This window comes from Cenococcum geophilum, assembly GCF_001692895.1.
Source record: "Cenococcum geophilum 1.58 unplaced genomic scaffold K441scaffold_17, whole genome shotgun sequence".
Taxonomy (NCBI): domain Eukaryota; kingdom Fungi; phylum Ascomycota; class Dothideomycetes; order Gloniales; family Gloniaceae; genus Cenococcum; species Cenococcum geophilum.
In genome coordinates this window covers 2,484,530-2,502,132 of record NW_027137575.1, presented here as the reverse complement: position 1 = coordinate 2,502,132, position 17,603 = coordinate 2,484,530, and the positions used below count along the sequence as shown (strand labels likewise).

Sequence of the window (17,603 nt, the reverse complement as noted above, 5' to 3'; positions counted from 1 at the left end):
GAGAGCTCTATGAACATGATAAGCGCAGAGCGACTGCTAAGTAAGAATGAAACAGGCGCGTCCAGGGCATTCATGAAGGAGTCCATGGAACTACGCCCCGCTCCGTATAATCGAATGTTATCGATAAGGAACATCGCAACCTCGCAAGAGCGTTCGAGGAATTCTTGTAAAGAAACTATATCCCAACCCAAAAACTCATGCTGATACGGTTGATAGATACAGTTAAGAACCACGTAATAGGCTGTCGAAGCCACGACAGCCTCGTTTTGACCTGTATCTAACAAGGGGAACATAATGCCCCAATAGCTACGCGTGCACGAGGTGTGTCCGTGCACGAGCCAGCCTAGCTGTCTATCGATAAAGGGAAATTTGTGAGAGCGTGAAAAAGTGACTGTAAAATCAATAACCCGGACAACCAAAAGAGAAGGAGGATGAAAGCTTCGTCTAGGTGACCCAGAATTCCTTTACACAGCAAGTGCAACCATGGCTCAAAGAGCGACTATTAAGACGACCTACGATGCCACCAAGATCATACAACCAATATACACTGGAGGTAGCGTTGCGCTGAGCCAGGACGGTCGAATCCTTGCGACCTGTCTAGTCGAAGATGCGCTTCTTACTGATCTTGCAACGGGTGAAGAGCTCTCACGGATAGAAGGAGTGAGTTTACACTCTTGTATAAGTTTCCATCTGAATATCTGACTGTTAACAAGCAGAATAGGATGGAGAGGTCATTACAACTCTTTCCTGTAAGCAGACTTCGGCAAATGCATAGGAATTGAACCGCTAATGATCCAAGTGACCCCATCTGGCTCCCACCTAATTATATGTTCACGATCTCTATCAATGCGAATATATTCTCTCACACCATCGCCTACCGAAGATACACCAATTCGCACCCAGCTTCTCCGAACCCTAAAGCCTCACTCTTCCCCTGTTGTCACATTGACGGTAGATGGCACAGGTACGATAATTGCTACTGGAGGTGCCGATGGTATCGTTAAGGTCTGGGATATTCGGGGGGGCTTTGTAACGCATACGTTTCATGGGCACAGCGGTATTGTATCCGCGCTGCTCTTCTTTGAAGTTGAAAATTCTGGTCAGGTTGTAGAAGATTCATCCAAGGGCCGAAGAAAAAAGGAGCGGGGGTTTCGTGAGGGAGAAGCGCTGCAAGCAGAAGCTATCGAGACGACTTTAGGGTTTCGACTTGCTTCGGGTGCAGAAGATGGCAAAGTACGGATTTGGAATCTTCATAAGCGAAGCACTGTCGCAGTTCTGGACTCACATATCTCAGTGGTGCGCAGTCTGGACTTTTCTCCTGAGGAGAATGCTCTGGTGTCTGGAAGCAGAGATAAGACAGCCATAGTATGGGACGCACGGACATGGAAGATTCGGTGCACAATCCCCATACTAGAAGTGGTTGAAAGTGTCGGGTTTTTATCTAAAGGAGATGTGATATTTACTGGAGGCGAGAATGGTCGGTTGAGGCTATGGACAATGACTGGGGGAAGGGAGATAACGAAAGAGCAGGGAACTGGGGCAGAAACGGAGGGGATTATGGATATCATACAGCATGAAAGCCTTCCATACCTCCTCTCCGTTCATACTGACCAAACTCTTGTCCTTCACTCTCTTAAACCACTGCTGAACACACCGACAAAAGGCAGCATAGATCCTTTACCCATCTTACGTCGAATTTCTGGAACCCACGACGAAGTGATTGACCTAGCATATGTTGGGCCGGATCTATCTTTACTAGCATTAGCAACAAACCTAGAGGATATTCGAATCATATCGCTAACATCGCCGGATTCGGAATCGACGGATTCAGGGATTGGAGGGAAGTACTTTGGGGCCGACGTTTCCCTCCTGAAAGGACATGAGGGCATTATCATATGTTTAGACACAGATTGGTCAGGTCATTGGCTTGCTACAGGGGCAAAGGATAACACAGCACGTCTTTGGAGACTGGATCCAGAACACGACTCATACACCTGCTATGCAACTTTCACTGGCCATGCCGAGTCACTTGGGGCAATCTCATTACCACACTCGACACCTCCCATTAATTCTCCAGCCCACACAAACCCGCTAGACCACCCCCCTCAATTTCTAATAACAGGCTCACAAGACAAAACCGTAAAACGTTGGGATATTTCAAGCATAACCAAAGGAACCAAAGGAGCTTCTAGGGCCACTTATACTAGGAAAACACACGAGAAGGACATCAACGCCATCGACATCAACCACACCTCTACGCTCTTTGCGTCAGCATCACAAGACCGCACTGTCAAGATTTACTCTACAGAAGAAGGCGAAACGCAAGGGGTTCTCCGCGGCCACCGCCGTGGTGTATGGGCGGTCAAGTTTGCTCCAAAAGATGCACCTGTAATCGGTAGCAGCGGCAGCAGAGGCCTAATCGCAACAGGCAGCGGCGATAAAACCGTTAAAGTCTGGAACCTAGCCGATTATAGTTGTCTCCTGACGCTCGAAGGGCACACGAATAGTGTTCTGAAAGTTGTTTGGCTGGCAACTCGCCCCGTCGATGCGCGGGACAAACGTGGTGCTCAAATCGCTTCTGCTGGCGGCGATGGCCTGGTGAAGGTCTGGGACACCGCCAGTAGCGAGGTAGCATGTACGTTAGATAACCATACCGACCGTGTCTGGGCACTGGCTGTGCACCCGGCTTCTAACGCCCTAGTCTCCGGTGGAGGTGACAGCGTGATCACATTTTGGAACGACACAACTAGCGCGACTGTGGAAGCGGCTGCGAGTGCGGAGACAGAGCGTGTGGAACTTGATCAGAAATTACGGAATTTTACCCATACCGGGAATTACCGTGAAGCCATTACATTAGCGCTGCAACTGAACCAGCCGGCGAGGCTTCTCGCTCTATTCAAAAGTGTAGTTGAAGGTGAGGTACAGGAACCTGGAAGTATGTCAGGGCTGAAGGCGGTTGATGAAGTGTTGACAAACTTGGCCGACGAACAGCTTTTTAAGCTGCTCTTGAGAATCAGAGACTGGAACACGAATGCCCGGACCGCCTCGATTGCCCAGAGAATTCTCTGGACGCTTGTCAAATCATATCCTGCATCACGGCTAGCAAGCCTGAAGCCGACCGGGAAGGGAGAAGCCAAGGGCAGTCTGAGTGATGTTCTGGATGCATTGAAGGCATATACCGAGAGGCATTACCGCCGGATGGAAGAACTTGTAGATGAGAGCTACCTGCTAGACTTCACCTTGAGAGAGATGGATGAAGTTGCAGGGACAGCAGCAGTAGCTAATAGCGTAGCTCTACTAGCTCAAGACAAAGATGTTGCTATGACAGAGTAACTGCATTTTCCAATCAACCTCTTCCTTAAAATTTTAACCTTTTTGTGGTGCTGACGTTGATGCGACTCCATCCTCTTCCCATTAGTATACAATTGAGCAATTGTGTTGGCCAGTACACGTGGTATAGCCACCAGAATAGTATTAGACCCCAAATCTCAAATGTTCCGTCCTTCCAGAAGAGCAGGTGTGTGATGAAGTCACTCATGCCTCCGTGGACGTCTCCTAGAGATCCTTGACCTAGCAGCTGAAGGGTCGGGAGTACTAGCAGTGTAACCAAGTCATGGCCGACGCAGTAGTAATTGGCTGGATTATTGGGCACTACAACGTGAGGTGTTTTCAGAACACCTTCATTCTCTTTGCGCATGCCATCGACCTCAATAATCTTCAGATACCGCTCTGCCAACTACTCCGTACCTCAAAACAAAACAACGGCGGTATGTGCTCTTGGGTTACACTCGATAAAATACAGCTCAGGCTCCTCGTTCTTGCTTGTATTTTCCTGTGAGACTTCTTCGTTCTCAACAAGTCAAAACTCAAGTGTCTCGTGAAATCCGTTCCCCCACTCTTCGCTACACCCAATAGGGATGCCAACGGCGTCAATGGCTACACCAACGGGTACGCCAAACTGAGGTAGGACAAGTTGACATATTGATTGGAGGGCGAGAAAAAGGCGCGTCTGACAACAGGAACTTTATTTTCGAGTCCCAGGATCAAGGAAGCCGTTGTATGCATAGAACTGGAGCCGTTAGTCAAGCGTTGGGGTCCGTTTGTGTGTGATTCAACAATACCTACATAGATTCAAATATTATGCATCAATCAACCATGCCTTCTAATCGTACTTCTAATGATATAGACTTTGTTCCACCAACTCAACATTTAATTCCATTGACTCGGAAGGCCAAAGAACCCCCGCGGCTGTGGCCGTTGCCCTCCTTCGAGCCTTTGTATATCACGAATTTTAACAACCATAGCACCCTAAATCTTCCTCTAAATTCGTTGCTTGCAAAATTCCGTTCTATAGAAACGATAAATATTAGTTGCCTTATCTTAAACGACTTAACTCCAAAGATTGGGTGTATATAGCAATTGTATATGGAAATCAGCAGATTCTACAACCATCACGGAGCCTTGATCCTATTAATCCTATTGGCTAGTTTTTATCGATAACGGTAGGACGAATTGTACCAGCTCAAGGGATAGTATGGTAATTCAGTTGTTGCTAGAGGACTGCGGGAATCACCTTCCTTTGTGCCCTTGTTGCTTCCTTCTCTTAAATTCCCAATTACTTAGATTTTGATTGAACAGATATGATCGTTTCGAAGATGCTTGAATGATCGTCGTGATAGTGGGTCGTTTATTAACAGGCTGAAGTGATGGAAGAAAGCGAGTACCAAACCTTTCAGAGCGCCTAATCAATCATTGTTGCAAGTCCTCTCTTGGGGTATCCCCGGGATTCCAGGTATCCGTCATTTCGAAGCAGTAATCTGCGTAAAGCTGTGCACTGCGACATGGTCTGGGCTGTGATGTACGATACACGAATGATTGGTGGTTGCTTCTCTGCGAAACACCATCTCCAACAAGTGTGGCGCCATGGGAGGCAAATTAATCCAACCAGCCCTCCAGAGAGCCTGTTACTCGACGCGTTTTGACCTGGAGGGCGGCACAATATAATCTCCTAGCACGACGTGGGGAACTATTCAACGTTCGTTGCTCAATGTCGTTGGCCATCAATAGGCTCCTCAGGTGATCGCAAAGCATCCAAGAGCTATGCCCCTATCTAATTTTAACTCCTGGTCGTAGCCCGAGTGATCCGATACGAGGAAGCCGATTCGAAGCCGGATATCTCCTACAGATTGGACCTCTGGGCATTTTATTGCACTTGAGACCTTAATGACTGTACATATCGTGACCGCATTGGGGTTTATAAATTACAGTCCCAAAACATGCAGTGGGAAGTGTCAAGTAGACGTGGAATAACTTATCTCTCGGCTTGATTGAAAAGGAGTGAACTGTACGCGATCTTCGTCCGCAATGCCTTATGGAGGTGCGAGGTAGATCATTTTATTAGGTGAAAGCCGGCTGGGAGGAGCCTTGCCTAAGGGGATATTTGCGAAACCCGTTTTAGGGATTGTCACTTATCGTTGGTGCCCTCGCCTTCTTTTCTCTCCTTTTTTTTTTCTCGACGCTTGGAAGGGGCTTTTGGTTTCTCGTTAGGGCCGAGGTTTCTCTCCTCTCGCGACCGACAAAAGAAAGTCTCCTAGGACTGGTTATCCTTGTATTTTATCGACAATCTCATATTCCCCTGCTGGGAGCCCGCAGTTCCTTGCTACTATACTTGATTTTTTTTTTTTGTTGAATGTGGACGACTGTTCTCCACGTCTCGACTCTCCTGATTTTCTTTGCGCGCAATCACAAGGCACGTCATTCTCCGAGTTCCCCTTAGATACGTGGACGTGCGCAAAGCTTGAACCCTGCGTCCGTCCCTCGTCCTCCGCACCCGTCACCCTCTGCAACTTGCCGCAGGGAGGAACCCCGTCCTTTGACACTACCTCCAAAGTTCCCAAGACGATCCTGGAACGCTGCATAACTCCATTGGCATCTTACCTTCTACCAACAAGGGAGTGAGAAGCCCGAGGATATGAACACGTCGAGAAAGGGCCCGTAGGATTGTCATTTCCGGACGGACGGCGGTTCTTCACAGGTTTGAGTTCTTGATGAGCTGAACTATCAGTCACAACCGAAGTTATCATGGCGACAACAACCCTACCACGACCGTCACGACCTTCGCTCAATCCTCCAACCGGCCCTTTGCCCTCCCTACCGATACCTAAGTCTCGTAAGAACTCCGTCGGCTCGACTTCTGGCTCAACGGACTCTAGTAGACGAGGTTCCTCGGCGTCGTTGCTACCGTCTATAACAGCGGGACGCGCTGTTTCTTCGTCAGCTTTGCCACAACGGCCACAGCAAAAGACTCACTCAAATTCGACTTCTAGCGTCCCTACTCTTAACGCGAATGAGCCACCTACTCTCCCTCCAGGAAAGGGTTTGCGAAAGACGATTAGCATTGGTGCATTCCCACAACCCCCAAAAGGTATAGGACGAACAGCTAGTCACCCACCCAGTCCTCTGTCCACGAGTTCTACACCAACTGGGGCCTCATTAGATCAGCGGCTCTCAGCCGGCTCAAAACCAGTCCCATCTCGAGATAGCAGTCTAAGGAGGAAGAGCCCTAGAGTCTCCGGTCGTGGGTTTCCTTTAAAATCTCCATTAACATCGCCGAGTCTTTTGAACGGTAGCGGAGAGACCAGATCAGTTTCGAGTGGTGCTCTGCTCAACTTGCCTTCTCCGCCTCAAAGCAGAACCTCATCGGCGCAGGGCTCCTACGCAACAAGCGCTACTGCATTTGAAGATACTGGCGAGGAGGAAATAAGAGGGCGTTCCGATAACAAGCGAGGAGCAGATAGGCATTCTCTCCACAAAGATGGCAAAGGGAACGTCATTGTCAGTGTTCGTGTTCGGCCAGATGCAGGCAGCAATGATGGGAAGCAAGAGTTGGAGTGGGAGGTTAATGCAAAACGTTCTTCGGTGACTTACAAAGGGCGGGAAGGTGGAGAATATATATATGGTACGTTTCGCAGGATCCTACGTGCCGACGGATTAGGTTCTGACTTGAGGCATTCTAGACAACGTGTTCGACACTCAAGATAACAACTCCAGAGTATACGATGCAGCTGCTAAGCGGCTCGTGCGGCGCGTCATGGAAGGTTACCACGGCACTGTTTTCGCATATGGCATGACTGGAACCGGTAAAACCTTTTCGATGCAAGGAACGGCAACGTCACCAGGTGTTATTCCACTGGCTATCACCGATATATTCTCATTTATTAGGGAGACACCACATCGCGAATTTCTCCTTCGAGTCAGTTACCTTGAAATTTACAATGAGAAGATCCACGATCTACTCTCTAGTTCGAATACAATTGGCATGAACGGACAACCTGCGCCTCAGGAGGAGATCAAGCTCAGAGAAGATAGTAAACGCGGAGTCTATGCGACGCCATTGAAGGAAGAGATCGTGCAGAGCCCGACCCAGCTGCTCAGGGTCATCGCTAGAGGTGACAATGCAAGGCGGGTTGCTGGCACCCAATTCAACGCGCGAAGCTCGCGCAGTCATGCTGTCGTTCAGATTGTTGTTGAGAGTCGTGAGCGGATCCCTGGAGGCGGAACAAGTTTGCAAGAGAGCAAAAGATCTGCCGTAGCACCTGGAGGAGTGCGTGTCTCAACTCTGAGTTTAATTGATCTGGCGGGTTCCGAAAAGGCCGCAGAAAATAAGGAGAGGAGAACAGAAGGTTCCCATATCAACAAGAGTTTACTCACATTAGGCACTGTCATTGGTCGCCTTTCTAGTGATAAGGATAAAGCCGCAGGCCTAGAGAAGGATAAGGCGGGAGGCGCAAACAAGGACAAGCATCTGCCTTACAGGGATAGCAAGCTTACTCGTTTACTTCAGCCTGCACTTTCCGGAAATTCGTTGGTTAGTATTCTTTGCACCATTCAGATTGGATCTACGGGAAGCATTGCTGCAGCACATAGCCACACGGGCGAAACTTTGAACACGCTGAAGTTTGCCTCAAGGGCTAAAAACAACATTGTTAGTCATGCTAAGAAGGCCGATGAAGCCCTTGGTTCTGGTGCCGATGCCGGCAGTCGAGCGCTTCTCGACCGATACCGCATGGAAATTCAGGAGTTGCGGAAGCAACTCGAGGAGCAGAACAAGGCCAAGGAGACAAGAGAAGAGGAGAAAGACGAAGAGGAAGAGAAGGCACGTGAACTAGAAGCCGAGCAACGGCACGAAGAGCAGATGCTTGAAATGCAGCTTGCAAGGACAGCTCTAAAAGAGCGAATCGAGCACTTGAACCGGTTGATTCTTAGCTCCAAATCCTTGGGAGTAAACACCAACCGATCATTTTCATCAATGAGCTTACAGAACCGAAATTCGGTTCTCAGCAATGGCGACTTTGCCCCAGTTTCAGCCCGCTCTTCAGCAAGCCACGCTACCCTCGAAGTGCCCGCACTGAATAGGACATCCTCAGGGGCATCGGGAGCTTCGTTTCCCTCACCTCCTGTTGGTGCTAACGGTGCAATTGGCGAAACCGGATCTGAGGAGGACGACTCTTTGGGTGAGAATGGTGATGGCACTGCTAGCCAGGCGGTGCAAATTCGTGCGTTGCAGGCTGATCTGGCCGATAAAAACCGTTACATCGGGACACTTGAAAAGAGATTGTTGCAAGCAAGACGATCTAGTCATTCTCGCGTCTCAATGAGCCTTTCTCAAAGGATTGTCGGCGGTGAAGATGGCGGTATAGATGCGATTCTTAAGGAGAAGGATGCCGAGATTGCTGATCTTCGAGCAAGACTGGATGATAAAGACAGAATGGTTGCAGCACTTCGCTCTGCTGCGAGAAAACGGGATGTCGCGGATCTGGGTATCGACACATCAGGGTCACATGATAGTCGAAGGACATCCCACCACCGGAGCGAAGGAAGCAATGCTAGCTCGAAATTTAAGAGCTCGCCGATCAGTCCTGTAGCACTGCTGTCACCCACTTCGCAAAAATCTGGGAAGGGTGTGGAAGAGATGACGCGAATCTTGGATGAAATGATCTCGGAACGCGTGGATGGGGGCCATTCAGCCAAGGGTTCACAGCGGAGCAGTCTTCGTATGGTGAGCGAGAGCAGGTGAGAAGTACAGGGGGAGGGAGAGAGAATATCGATCAACAGGGGTATTGTGGGGTAAGCAGAGCTTGGAGTCTGGCGTTGAGTGCGGAAAAGAGCAGCGATTTGGGGATGGCGTCTTTCGCATCCTTTGCATCAAGAGGGTCGTTCTGGTGTTGGCGGTGTTTTGTTTTTGATCCCGCTTGGGAGGTTCAACTTGATACCCTGTCTTGCATGTCGACATCGATTCAATCTGACTGATGCTGTACGAGTTAATTGAGGATAATTGTGGAGATGCGGGCAGTCGTGTATTATTAGATGGCTATGTATAGTATAACCGTATAAAGACTGGCGGTGGGTCTCAAGTCGAATGTGACGTTGTCTGTGCTCTGGGGCTCTGGGGTGGATGCCCGGAAGAAGGGGGGACCTGCGAAGTTCGTTCCACCGTCTGTTTCATTGACGTATCAAAGCGCATTATGCCCACGCTGAGGCAGTGAGCGCTGCATCCTCTGCACCCTCTGCACCCTCTGCACCCTCTGCACCAAAATGCCACCAAAGAGAAGACCTGAGCCTAAGCCCGGGCCTCTCTGGGGGGCGGGGACCTCTGGTGGTGCCTTTTTGACTTTGGCCTTGTTTCACCATTCCTACCACTGCCCGCTCTCATCTTCGCCCACCCCCCTCCGTTTTTCTATCCCTCCATGCCACTCCTCGACGGAGCCTGGCCTGCATACATCTACGTGCTTGGAATGAGCCATTGACCGTCCCCCATTGCTGCTCTCATTATTCTCCTCTTACAATTGCTTTCTCTGTCGCTTCCGTTTGCTAGAGAAACCTCCCCTAGCCAGCCTCTACACAACAATATTTTTTCCATTCCGAAGCACCTGCAGGCCAAGGTGCATCATCTTCTGCATTCCCGTCAGCCTACCTTTGGGAACTCATTCAATTGTACCTTTCCTTTTGCCTTCGTGCTTGATTCACAAATTCGCTCCATGAACAAAAGTCGACATGATCATTAACGCCTCACATCACGCCAAAACCATGCATGCCAGACGAAATCCCAATCTTTCCGTCTCGTCGGCGGCATCCGCCTCGCTCGGTCCTTCCTCTCTCAGCTCTGCATCCTTTCTATCTCCGAGAATGGGCTCTCACCGCGCCTTGCTTTCACCATCTCCCCCACCTTCTCCAAGCTTGCCTTCTCTAATCCCCCGTCATGGCAAGAAGGCTTCCTCGAGCCATTTCCGCCTGGTACGAAGACTACTCATAGCTTTCTGTGGTGTCACAGTTATAGTGTGGCTAGGTGTTCGCCATCTCTTATCTACTGAATCATACTACCCTAGCGAATACTCTGGCGAAGTTGGAGATGGAGACTATGAAATGGTCGGGGGCAGCCTCCTTCCCCAGGATCCCTCTGCTGTCATCGTGACGGATAAAAAGGGTAAATCTAAATGGACTATTTCAATACCTTCAAGCTACGACTTTCCTTTACAGCCGGCGCAGTACCTGGAAATATGCTCTCAGTCTATGGAACTTTCACGCCACCTTGCCGAAACCGGAAAGACTTTGTCCAAGCGCATGAGAAGTTATTACCAGGAGGACCCGTGGTTCTTAGACGTGCAAGAAGCAGAGGAGCAAGGACTGTTGCCCTCATCGCAGCCAAGTGGAAAGCCAAATGTGCTAGTGGATGACGAAGGAATGATCGAGAAACAATCTGACGAGGAAAACGGAATGATGGTTTGCGAGAGGAGTCTGACATATGTGATGGAGACGTCAGATGCTGGGTTCGGGAAATCATTGATGGGACTGTGGATGTCTTATGGGTTGGCACAGAAGGAAGGTCGGGCTTTCTTTGTCGATGATAGTCGATGGTATGCCCAATTTCTGATCCTTATCCTAATTATCATAATCCTCGGCTACTTGCCGTTCACTAACCGTAACAGGCCATATGGCAATTATTCGACTTATTTCGCTCCGCCACCTTCTCCGGGTTGCCTCTCACCCCCAAAGTCACAAATTCTTCCTTGCCCTCATACTGCCCGCCATATAGTTGTCTCTGCTGCTACTACTAGCCATACTTTTGGCCATGCTTTCACAGAAGAATTTGAGGATGCGCGCAAAATGGAGGTGCAGCGCCAGCACAACATATTTGCCCTTCTTCGTGAGGGTTACGAAGCGCTTTTCAGCCTTCGCTCCGACGATGCTAAATATGTCACAGAGCGAACAGATGCTCTCTATGGTCCTGTCACCGAAGCCGGCGGCATGAGCATTGGCATGCATGTCCGTCGCGGTGATCGCCATCCCTATGAGTACCAGTATTCAAAGGACTACCTGCCATTAGACCGCTACATCGATACCGCTCGCGAGATTCTCCTCGCCCATTTCGCCAATTCAACCAAATCACGCAAATCCAAGAGCAAAACTAGGACCTTGAGTGGCTCAGCAGAAGACGTGGCCGGAGAAACGACATCCAAGCTCGTTCTTGCGTCCGACGACCCTGATATCTACACAACCCCAGAAATGAGCCAAGCCCTTCGCGCTCAAGACCGTATCATCTTAGCTTCTAAAACAACACTTGAGGCAGCTGCTCCCAAAAAGCATCGGTATATCGACGAGATATCTGGTTGGGAGGGCGGTTTCTTCCGTGATGTATTCTGGTCGCTCGGCCTATCAACGTCCACAGCGAATGCTGCCGTAGGGGTGAGCAAGGAAACCACGCAGGAAGTGTCAGAACAGGCGATGCGGCTCCGCGAGTTAGTAGGGCGAGCATATCTTATGGATTTGGCTGTGCTAGCTAAAGCTGATGCGGTGGTTTGCACTGTCAGCAGTGTAGGATGTAGGATCTTGGCGGTTATGATGGGCTGGGAGAGTGCAATTAATGGGGGGCGCTGGAAAAATGTCGATGGAGAGTTCGACTGGAGAGGAATCCAGTGGTGATGAGGCAATGAGGTTGGGTAGCGTGTGCGTGTGTCTCTTTAGTAGAATATCTCCAGGTGAGCATATCAGCGTACGGTCTGACTATTTTCGTATGTCTTGTAAACATCAGTCAAGGCGTTTAGTGGCATAGCTATTAGCATTGCGGGCGTAAGAGCAGGTTTATCAGGTCCATTACCGCTACAAATATGGAAACAGAAATGCATACTGTTTTCTGAATCAAATGATATTGCACTCTTGTGATATTTCTCTCCCGTTGGCGGCGGATCTGGTGGACACTAAAAATGTTTCGACAGGGCCGAAAAAGTAACCCAGGCTTCTTAAGCAAATCGCGCCCGTGACTATTTAGAGCGACGAGCTATGCAAGCCTTCGATTGAGCGTAGGGTATCTATGATCCAGGCTTGGTATACCCCGACACGGCTCCTGTGCTCCTAAACCTTCCGATATGATTTAACTGATCTATTTCAAAGGTTGATACATAATGAAATATAGCTATAGCTTAGACAGTAACACTTGACGAGACATTATGAAGTCTTGGGTCTCACGATCTCAAGAGCATGTACGGCCGTCATTTGAGTATTTCCAACGCGTTAACACACTGTGCTTAGAGCAAAAGTAAGCCAACGACTGCCCAAATACCAAACCACCACCACCTCCCCAGCACATCGGCCCTTACCGTTCCCGCAGCTGCACAGACGGCGCCCTGTGGACAGTCTCCTCCCTGCTCCTTCACCTGACTTTGCACATTCTGCTTAAACCCTCCAATCACATTCCCCGGCGGGTGATATTCGCAGACCACAAACCAGCCGGGTGCACTGCCATCCCCTTTGCCCTCGCAGTTTGTCGCAGAGCATCCGGTTGACGTGGTTGATTTCCAGACCAGCTGAGTGAAATGCCCAGTGGTTTCGGAGAATTGGGCGGCGGCGAAGTCGTAGTGGGTGCGCTCGTCGCCCCAGGCGGCGACGGCAGCGGTTGCGTTGGGATATCCGGAAGCGAGGTTTTCACCGTACGGTCCACCCTGGGCATTGTATTGTCAGTGGTAACGCTGGAATCTGACGCTTTGGCCTGCAATGTTTGGGAAGAGAGAGAGAGTTGGGGACACTCAAAGCTCATGCGCAGCTCTGGTTTTGCACTTCAACAGGCTAGCTAGCTGGGTTCTTCGGTTTGGTGAAAACACTCACGGAATGCTTGAATATACATGCGTTCCCCCACTTCTCCGCGTAATCCGCTAAGCTCTGATTCCATGTCACTGCAGTTGCGTTATGCTGAGCACGGTACGTGTTCGTGCCGTTTAAAACCGCGTTCTTAAAATCTGTTGTATCCGTATACTCGGTAGATGTAGAGACGGGCGCGGAAACTGTTACAGTAGCGGCGGATGTGGCATCAACGGAGGACAGTAGGGAAGAGAACAGTGGGAGTAGTATTAAGAGAACTGAGAATATAGAGGACATGATGAGAAGCTACTTGAAGGGATTTCAGAGGGAAAGTAGAGAGGGAAAGTAGAGAGGGGTAGGGGAAGGCTACGATGTAGAGCTAGTTGCATATCAGGCTGCGAGGGTCGAGAGCAAAGCGTTAGGAGAGGTCAAGACCAGTGAATTGCCTCGAGTTTGGAACAAAAACATTAAAGAAGCTCAGTTTTATGATATTTACGTTCACAACGCTATATTCCTAGTGATTAGCCCAATGAACGCAATGGTGGTCAAGGATGTTGGCCTTGTTTTGGATTTCTTTGTTTCGAGCAAGTGCGTGAAGGGAGCATGGCGCTTAGCTGTGACGTAGCCTGCGCCCGGAACGTGAGAGAACCTGCAAAGCGTAACCAAGTGGACAGGCGAGCAAGCGGACAAGCATATATGTTAACAATTTTTTTTATATATTTGGTTCTGAATGATTTGGATATCGTTCATATTAGTAGCAAAGGAGACTGCAACCTGCCAGAAAGAAATCCTAAAACGACACGCCAATCCTCATACTCATCTCTTCATCTCTTTCCCGCAACATATACTCCGTCCTATTCATCCATTCAACCAAAATCCCGCACAAGCACAAAAGGGAGGAGGGTTATGAACCCCGAACGCCATGCAGAGCGTATGTAAGCAGACTTCAATCCAGTCAAAACAACCCCACCCACGCCTTTCCCAAGCCTGCTAGCCCCCGCTTCAATGCACTTAATGGTATCTAAACTTTTGAAGGATCCCAAAATAAAGACCTGTACCAGCTCAGACTCCGGTGAAGCCGGGGACCAATGGGAGCCAAATGGGACCAGAGATTTCCAGAGTTCCCAGCCTGTTTGAAGGGAATGAAGGGGTAAAGGTGGACCAAAGTCAAAATCCAAACGCGAATGACAATAAAAGAGGAAAATCCTCAGATTGCTTCCAGTAAAGCTGGAAAACAAACATACTAAAACCAAGTGCAAAAAGGGGAATAATAGGTGAGCCAACATGCAAAGAGAAAACGTATCACACCAACCAAAGCACCATCCACCTCCTCACTAAAATCCCCGAGGCATGAAAGACCCGCGCAGTCGCGGGAGAAAAACCATGCCCCCTGAAAGCTTCCCAACCGCTTCAACATTATAATGCATCATCGTGGTCAAAAAGGAATTGCTAACGAAGAGCGCAAAAATCCAGTAAAGATTGTCCCAGGAAGGCCACAGGTATAGAAAAAGGTGTCAACCCAGTGAAGGCGAGAAAAGAAGAGCCACGAAACCGGACCAAGTGTGGGATAATTCGTCGAAAGCGACGAAAAGCCCGAAAAAATTAAGAGATCTCCGCCCGAACACGGTGATGCCTCCCAGTAATCCAAATTGACCACACCTGCTCAATTTGCAACTGCAAAATGTCTTATCTCATCTCTTCTTGATCGAGCAACTTCTTCCTCGTCATAACCAAAGTTTCATGGACAATCCTAGCTGGAGTTCTCAATGCTCTAGTGTCAATTTCTCCTTTCACATAATAATGCAACCGCCCTCCTCATTGGAGGAAGTTGATGAAGCAGTCGAGCTATAGCTCTCAGGTTTTTTTACCCCTTTTAAAGACTGACTCCGCGAAGCTCCGCCAGCCGTCCATCGTAAAAATGGTGAGATTGGCTGCTCCTTCTTTCTCCTGGGCGCGTGATGTTCTACAACCACCATACCATGTCCAGGATGAGTTGGCGGAGGCGGTGGCGCCATCATAACATCCACTGGTGGAGGTGGAGGTGGAGGTGGTGGTGGTGGGGGAGGCGGAGGAGGCGGAGGAGGCGGAGGAGCACCCATCATCATAGGCGGCGGCGGAGGTTGCCCATGATGCGCCGTAATCTTCTTGCTTTTCTTCGTCTTCTTGCCCGGATGAGGGGGGACGATTACCATGTGTGGATCCAGCATTGGTGGGAGAGGCGGATATTGTTCCTGAAGAGGTTCTGGAGGAGGAGGTGGTGGTGGTGGTGGTGGCGGCGGCGGTTCTGGCATTGGCCACATATGCATCGTGATCGCCCAATCGGGCTGGACCATGGTTTCCCATACCTGTGGGAGAATGATTTCGCCGTCTGGTCCAACGAGATCATAGTGTCCATCATGAACATGTGGGCCGATAATATCGACGTGGAGGAAGGCTTGCTTGATCAGCTCTTCCATTCCCTATACAACCGAGTTAGTTTTTTCTTATAGCTAAAGGTATACCGAAGTGGCTCATATCGTACCTTCCAAGACTTGCATAGGTGCCAAGGGAAGCTAAACTTGCGGCCAACTGCGTCCTTGAACTTAATTGGTGCCTTCACCTCATCTGGCTTAGGTTTATTTCTCTCTGCCTCCTCTTCTGCACGCTTTTTTGCCGCCTTGGCCTCATCTTCTGCAGCCTTTCTCGCCTTCTCCAATTCTTCGGCGGCAGCTTTGGCCTCCGCGAGCGCCTGATCATGAGCCGCCTTAGTCTGCTCGGCTTCCTTTGCAGCTTTAGCTTCTGCCTCTTCCCTAGCTTTCTTGGCGGCCGCAAGAAGTTTTGCCGCAGCCTCCGAGGCCGCCTGCTTTTCCGCAGCTTCTTTAGCCGCTTTCGATTCGGCCTCAGCCTTTTCTGCGGCGCGTGCCGCCTCGGTTGCTGCCTCCCGTTTAAGTTGTTCGTCCTTTTGAGCAAGAATAAGTTTTTCGAGCTTGGCTAGCTTGTCCTCATCTCCTTTTTTCTTGGCTTCGGCTGCCTTCATCGCTGCTTCCTGAGTAGCTCTCTTCTTATCCTCTTCCTTTCTGACGCGCGCCTCTTGTTGATCGAGAAGAATCTGCTCCAATTTGGCAAATCGCGCATCTTCCTGCTTCTTGTCTTCCTCATCACGTTGACCAAGAAGCATTCTCTCTATTTTCTTGAGTCTAGCATCTTCCTCTTCCTTCCTAGTGTCCGGTGGAGGTGGCGGAGGCGGAGGCGGAGGAGGCGGAGGAGGAGGAGGAGGCGGCGGCGGCGGCGGCGGTGGAGGTGGAGGTGGAGGTGGAGGTGGTGGCGGTGGCGGTGGAGGAGGTGGGTCTGTTTGAGGACCAGGCGTGGGTCTCTTTGGTGGGGGAGGAGTTGGGGTGTGAGCTGGAGGCGGTTGAAAGTAGTACATTGGGGGCACACCATATGGCGGTGCGCCGTATGGATAATAGCCGCCAGCATTATAGCCATTAGCATTATAGCCGTTAGCGTTATAAGGCATCACTTCAGCACCAGGCGGTCCAGGAGGTCCAGGCGGTCCAGGCGGCATCGGATTTCGAGACCTGCCTGGTCGGTGACCTTCTGGACCGAAGTACCCGCCTGCATTGGTTGCCGAGGAAGGTGAGAATGGATTTCCCCCAGGGCCTAGCGGCGGCGAGAATGGGTTTTGCGAATACCCATAAGGGTCAGCACCAGAGAAAGGCACTAGTTGATTACTCGGTGCTGGCATTCCGCCAGTGAAGGGATTGTAGGGTGGAACAGATAGGACGCTGGGTGCGTATCCACTTGCAGGTGGCTGGTGTGGTACGTGGGCCCATTGTTGGGTTGGGTGAGGGTGGTGTGGGGGTGGACCACGGGCGTAGCCCGGATAATCGTCGTGTTCGTCCAGGCTGTCGGAATGGACGGACTCTGGCCGCCGTCGACGTTGCCTCGGTTCTCGTTCTCTCCTATGCCGACTGGGTGATGGCGATCTGTGGTGGGGTGGTGCTTCGCGCACAGGAACGCGATGCGAAGACTTGCGTCGAATGGGCGCCGGGCGGGGCGCGGGAGGTGGGATTGACCTGTGCTTTGTCTGGACACGCGGTCTCGACGCAGAGTCAGAGGGTTCAATTTCGGCTTCTATATAGTCCCACTCTTCTTCTTCTTCGTCTTCTTCTTCCTCCTCCGCGGAATCCGTGTATTCGTCGTCGTGACTGCCAGTAGAATGTGACGGGACCTGGACGCCGGAGGACTCTTCTTCGTCAGAAATGGAGATGTGTTCCGAGCCCGTCGAGTCGTCGACTGTGATGTTTCTCCTAAAAGAAAGCATGACGTTAGTATCGCCTTCATCCATTGCGGATGTGATGTAACTCGGCGGGACGCTAGCGCGAGATGAAGTGGAAGCAGCGCGACGCTGAACAGGGCGACGCGAAAGCGACCGACGAGAAACAGGGCGACGATGAGGAAGAGCAATGACTAACGGCATGGGGCTAAGTCCT

General features: G+C 50.3%; 5 protein-coding genes across 5 annotated transcripts; 3 read left to right on the top strand and 2 right to left on the bottom strand.

Annotated features, from left to right (window-relative positions):
• Window positions 1-483: 483 nt before the first annotated feature.
• K441DRAFT_557140 (WD40 repeat-like protein) lies at window positions 484-3,333 on the top strand (the record flags this gene model as incomplete). The annotated part of the gene is made up of 3 exons (XM_067643364.1): window positions 484-660; window positions 722-749; window positions 800-3,333. The coding sequence occupies 3 exons, from the start codon at window positions 484-486 to the stop codon at window positions 3,331-3,333; spliced, it is 2,739 nt and encodes a 912-aa protein (XP_067504967.1).
• Window positions 3,334-5,586: 2,253 nt separating this feature from the next.
• Window positions 5,587-9,335, top strand: K441DRAFT_82905 (kinesin-domain-containing protein). The gene is made up of 2 exons (XM_067654480.1): window positions 5,587-6,958; window positions 7,017-9,335. Exons 1-2 carry the CDS (start codon window positions 6,082-6,084, stop codon window positions 9,074-9,076), a joined length of 2,937 nt encoding a protein of 978 aa, XP_067504966.1. The 5' UTR covers window positions 5,587-6,081; the 3' UTR covers window positions 9,077-9,335.
• Window positions 9,336-9,593: 258 nt separating this feature from the next.
• Window positions 9,594-12,180, top strand: K441DRAFT_609986 (uncharacterized protein). Its single transcript, XM_067645525.1, has 2 exons — window positions 9,594-10,913; window positions 10,986-12,180. Exons 1-2 carry the CDS (start codon window positions 10,054-10,056, stop codon window positions 11,977-11,979), a joined length of 1,854 nt encoding a protein of 617 aa, XP_067504965.1. The 5' UTR covers window positions 9,594-10,053; the 3' UTR covers window positions 11,980-12,180.
• Window positions 12,181-12,359: 179 nt separating this feature from the next.
• K441DRAFT_658921 (PR-1-like protein) lies at window positions 12,360-13,707 on the bottom strand. Its single transcript, XM_067648440.1, has 2 exons — window positions 13,159-13,707; window positions 12,360-12,995 (listed from the first exon to the last, which is right to left on the bottom strand). Exons 1-2 carry the CDS (start codon window positions 13,426-13,428, stop codon window positions 12,582-12,584), a joined length of 684 nt encoding a protein of 227 aa, XP_067504964.1. The 5' UTR covers window positions 13,429-13,707; the 3' UTR covers window positions 12,360-12,581.
• Window positions 13,708-14,921: 1,214 nt separating this feature from the next.
• On the bottom strand, window positions 14,922-17,458 carry K441DRAFT_676919 (uncharacterized protein; the record flags this gene model as incomplete). Its single annotated transcript, XM_067651006.1, has 2 exons — window positions 14,922-15,590; window positions 15,653-17,458. The coding sequence occupies 2 exons, from the start codon at window positions 17,456-17,458 to the stop codon at window positions 14,922-14,924; spliced, it is 2,475 nt and encodes an 824-aa protein (XP_067504963.1).
• Between the last annotated feature and the right edge of the window lie 145 nt (window positions 17,459-17,603).